This window comes from Blastomyces dermatitidis (genome assembly GCF_000003525.1).
Source record: "Blastomyces dermatitidis ER-3 genomic scaffold supercont1.12, whole genome shotgun sequence".
In the NCBI taxonomy this organism is placed as follows: domain Eukaryota; kingdom Fungi; phylum Ascomycota; class Eurotiomycetes; order Onygenales; family Ajellomycetaceae; genus Blastomyces; species Blastomyces dermatitidis.
The window spans coordinates 1224459-1229900 of record NW_025544785.1 but is presented as its reverse complement, the minus strand read 5'-3'; the positions used below and the strand labels follow the sequence as shown (position 1 = coordinate 1229900).

The 5442-nt window shown below is 37.6% G+C and overlaps 1 protein-coding gene across 1 annotated transcript; it reads left to right on the top strand.

Moving 5' to 3' along the window:
- Window positions 1–1272: 1272 nt before the first annotated feature.
- BDCG_08848 (uncharacterized protein) lies at window positions 1273–2484 on the top strand (the record flags this gene model as incomplete). The annotated part of the gene is made up of 1 exon (XM_045424624.1): window positions 1273–2484. One exon carries the CDS (start codon window positions 1273–1275, stop codon window positions 2482–2484), a length of 1212 nt encoding a protein of 403 aa, XP_045273300.1.
- Window positions 2485–5442: the final 2958 nt, after the last annotated feature.

Here is a 5442-nt window from a genome sequence, read left to right as displayed (position 1 = left end):
CATGATATTCTGATATAAAGTGTGAATCTCAAATATTAAGAGCAGTAATATTATAAGCAGCTATCTTAAGATAAGTTAATTAAAATTTCTTAAAAAAAAGTGTGATTCTCTCAAATCTAAGAGATATTCTGAGAACTAAAGATATCTTGAAATTTATAAGAATAATGATTTTTAAACTTATAATAGCTGATTTCTGAGAAATCATCTTTCTCTGAGAGCTGTATCAAAGTCATAATCATATTAAGTGTAAGAGAAATATCTTAAGAAGATAAATCACTCTATATATATATAAATTCTCTACTATTAAACACAGAAAAAAGTGCTTCAGATAAATATTTAATTATAAATATCTATATTTTAATGAAAAAATAATAAATAACTGCAGATTTATATAATTCATGTTATAAAGCACTGAAAATAGACAGCTGAAATAATACTGAGTAATATTTATTCTTACTCTTACTGAATAAGATGACTGAAATAAAAAAACAGTGTCTTTAATACTCACATTTTCAGATTATTCAGTGTGATTATTAAGATCTTGAATTACTTTAATATCTGTATTGTAATTCATATCTTAAAATCACATCTTGATGTCTCTCTGATATGCTTGATATTATAGCTGTCAATAAAAAGAAATTGTAAATATTAATGAAATAATTAAAACTATTTTTAACTGTAATGTCATCAGAATTCTAGATTAACTATCTTAGTACAGATAAATCAAACTCAAGAAGTAAACTCAGACTCATCTCTTCTTTTCTGAGATTAGCTACTTTTAATAATAAATACCTGTCACTGCCTCTGATTTAATTGAAATGACAGATTAAACTGAATATAAAAAAACACATTCATCTGTGAATTGAATAAATTTAAATCACTGTTACTTATTCTTTATAATACTATCATATACTCTACTTACTCTGATAATATTATGATTTAGACTTCTTCAAGAAAAAATTCATAACATTCAGTAAGTCTTACTTCTCTTAATTATACAGTTACTTCTCAGACAATATCAGATAAAGTGAAAAGATTATAGATATCTGATTATTTAACATCATGTGAGAAGACTACTGCAGAAGTTGTAGATACTGTTCTTAACAATTATCTTAATCTGAAGTGAACTTACTCAAAGAGTTGATATTTACAATATCTATGAAGTGACAGTATGATATAGAATGAAAAAACTTGAATATCTTAGAGATAGAAAAGACATCTTCTATCATCAGAAAAAAAGTTCAGATGATCACTATATAGATTGTGTGCTAAATGCTCATTTTGCCCAAAATTTCTCCGTCCAGCCAGTCCAGTTCTCAGGGTCGAAAGCGACCTGCAACATCTGCTCCATCTATAAAAAGCAGAGAAACGCAGAGCACCGAAATCACCAAAACCACCAGCACCACAGCTTATAAACGTAACTTCGAACAGAAACTAATCGATCACGGTGTCTATCCCCCAGAATACGAGTATCCTAATGGTCAGATCCCGCCAATACCGAACAACTGGTGGGACATTAATGAAAGATTAGTCAGACCTCGACCTTCTCTTTCACCATCAAAATTTTCTGACAAAGAATTCAAAGAATTCAAGAAGGCAGATGCACATGCATCTAAAGAGCAACCAGTAACGGTCTCGGTGATTCCAATTATTGAAGGCAAGATGCGTGACGCCAAATGTGCCGGAGGTGGATACCCATTTGGAAACCTTGCTCCCCTGACAGACGGGACTCTTGCCGCTGGTAAGCCAGATCATTTCTACGGAGCTCGACCTGAACAGCTCGACCGAAATATTCGCAACGAGCTCAATGATCTTATCATTCCTTCGACACAGGACAGTCTTCCAATGGCGCCAAATTTCTTTCTGGAAGCAAAGGGACCCGATGGGTCTGCTGCTGTAGCTAGAAGACAGGCTTGCTATGATGGCGCGTTGGGTGCTCGAGGTATTCAGAGTCTTCAGCCATATGGGCAAGATAACCCAGCCTATGATCACAAGGCTTATACTATTACATCAACATACCACGATGGGACGCTCAAGTTATACACCTCTCATTGCACGAAGCCAACCGATTCTGGAAATCGTCCTGAATATTTTATGACTCAACTCAATACTTGGGGCATGACTGGCAATGCAGATACCTTTCGGCATGGAGCTACTGCATATCGAAATGCCCGTGACTGGGCGAAGGAAGCGAGAGACGCACTTATTGAGGCTGCGAACGGAAAGGTTCCAGGAGTGTGTACAGAATCTCAGTCTTTTGCATCATCTGGCAGTGGGACAGTTTCTTTTTCAACGGCTGGCCCAGTTTTCGTGGAGTCTGATACTTCAGCTGACGAAACGGACTCTGAGTATGTGGACGCCCCGCAATGGAGCTTTACAGACCATATTGGAGACGAGGTGGAAGAGGGAGATGGTAATACCCTAGAAATAGGTAGGGGACAATTCAAAAGGCAAAAGTTGGAGGCAAGAAAATGCCACGTCTGATAAATGATTGACCATACCTTGTACACAAGTTGTCAGAAGTTAGAAGGAGCTTCCATCAAGTTTACCTACTGCATCACATGGAAGGAATGGATATCATTCCACTTTGAGATTATATTCATGAAACCATGGCCTTGCTCTCTTCTGTGACACATTTTTATAGGGAGAACCCGGCAGTTTCCATTGCTAATTAGAGCTCACTTTCCACCACGATGTTAACTCCACAACCTCTTATGTATATTGTGTCTTATTCCTTTCCGTTAAGCGTTTGCCACCTACAAAGTGACACGCTTCGTCAAACCGCTGAACAGGTTGTGCATCAGGAGTTCCTTCTGACGAGGCAGGCGGTAGGAAGTTAGGGCAGTCCGTTATTATTGCAAACCGATCATTTACATTGGCCCACCTGCATGTCATCCCGCTCTAAAGCCTTTGCATTTAGGCAAATGGTGACAATGGATGATCAGCAGGTGACTTGGTTCTGAGACTGGTAAATGCATATCACATCCATTTGCCATTTTGTCACATGTTCTCTTCCAGGCTGTTCTCTTTACTAACACACAACAATAGATATATTGCTGGGAATTGCTTCTGTGTCTCAGATTGCTGTCAGTCACAGCAGCTCTGCTCATCCTTTTTAGGCAGCTGTGACTGCCTATGACTGTCTTGTGTGAATCAATCATTTTGTGCAATATACTGTGTAACTTGTCATGCTGATAATATTTCTGTAATATGCTGAGTGAATCAAGTTCTCTATCCATCTCTGTATCAAGATTGTCACACAATACAAGCATGTGCAGATATTTCTATCAATGCAAACTGATCATTTACATTGACTCATCTGCATGTCATCCCGCTCTAAAGCCTTCACATTTAGACAAATGACAACAATGGATAATCAGCAGGTGACTTGGTTCTGAGACTGATAAATGCATATCATATTCATTTGTCATTTTACTGCATATTCTCTTCCAGGCTGTTCTCTTTACTAATACACAATGATAGATATATTGCTGGGAATTGCTTCTGTGTCTCAGATTGCTGTCAGTCACAGCAGCTCTGCTCATTCTTTTTAGACAGCTGTGACTGTCTATGACTGTCTTATATGAATCAATCATTTCATGCAACATACTGTGTAACTTGTCACACTGATAATATCTCTGCAATATGCTGAGTGAATCAAGTTCTCTATTCATCCCTGTATCAAGATTGTCACACAATACAAGTGTGTGCAGATATCCCTATCAATGCAAGAATAGCTAGAGATGAAGTGAATACCGTGATCAAGCTTTTCAAATTTCTTACTCACTGGGCTCACGGTCTTACTGCACAATCACTGCCAATGCCTGCCTCTCAATGATCAGCATTGTAACTATCTTAGTAAATAACATAGCCATCAGAACATATTCTTTGGGTGACTCTCTAAATGTCTTTGCACTCGCTAGTTCTACTCACAATTTGGTAGTGATTTGAACATTGTTATCTCTGATTTTTTATTTAATTTCCTGCTTTGCTTCTTGAGGTTTGTTGTTGATGAGCGGTAGTAATCATGCATTCAAGTCGTCTCTAGCCATGATTTATATGCTGGTAGTTTTTAATCATTCAAAATAATGGAACCAAATCTGCTATCGTGGATATCAGGGCAAATATAGAAGTATACATATGAAACCTCGACTTCAAAAATCCAGGAATCCAATACCTCCCTGGTTCACGTGACAATCAACGGACCAGGACCTTAGTTCAGCCGAAACAAAAGCCGTTCACAAAATAGGAAGGAAGCAGAAATGTGAAGGTCACGTGGCGAGAACGTGGCTGAGCATATGGGCCAAGCCACATGCATTTTCCCCCCATCTTGAGCCTCGCTTTTCAGTTTTCAGGACCTTGTTTACAAAGCTCAAACTCCAGCGCAAAATCCGCCAACTAGGCTGATCTGGATGGAGATTCTTGAGTCATAATTATGACCAACGGTTCATTACCGCGTTGAAACCCAACACGGATCTGCTGGGGGCGAGCGCTGCAGATGCCATCACCAAACAAATACCCGAGACTGGTTTGTCAGGGCGCTCGAGCCTACTCTGCTTGTGACTCATGATTCTACTCTCCTGTGCCATTCGCCCTCCTCTAAGTCTCGCAGAGGCACTGTGTCAGGCGGTGTCGAGATATCAACCAATGAACCTCCCGCCAAGGCTGGAGCCTAGTCAACTGCCGAATGTAATCAAGCAAACAACCTTATCTCAGCGGGCTCAGACCTCTGGCTCGGTTTGAACGGGTTGCAGCATTATTATTAACTAGTTAATCCGGCATGACACTAACCTACTTTTGATACAAGTCATGTGCTCAGAGCAATTCTCATCAGAGAGTCTGAGAAGAAATGATTCCATCTTCAATGAAGATTTCTGAGATTTACAAGAATTTTTCAGATTCTTCAACTTTGACTTTCTATTACTATATACTCACATATCTTTGAGATTTGAAAATCACCTTAGCTTATAGCTAAAGAGAAGAAGAATAGAAATATTTCTTTAATATTTCAAAAAAATCTATATTTAAGATAGATGTATACTCTTGAAAATAATCATATTTTTTAATCTCAGAATTTCTAAGAGCTTTTTTTTGTATGAGAAATTGAATCAAAATTCCTGTATTTAAAAACACACTGATCAACTTTGAGATGATACTTCTATTCTAAGAACTTAAGATATGAATATAAAAATCAGATATATTATAAGAACATTATTATTCTAAGATTCTAAGATGATATAGAAATGATGAATCTATGAAGTTAAGTTAAAATTCTCTTTCATACTGTAATGTGACGGAACCGAAGCGGTGGCTAGTCAGCAGTGTTATGTAGAGATAGTTGTTTTGAAAAGCTGTATAAGTGAGCTTGACTATCTTACTTGAATAGTGAGCTTGTAGACTACAGAGTTATTATGAGAATATCACAGATATGATACTTAGTAT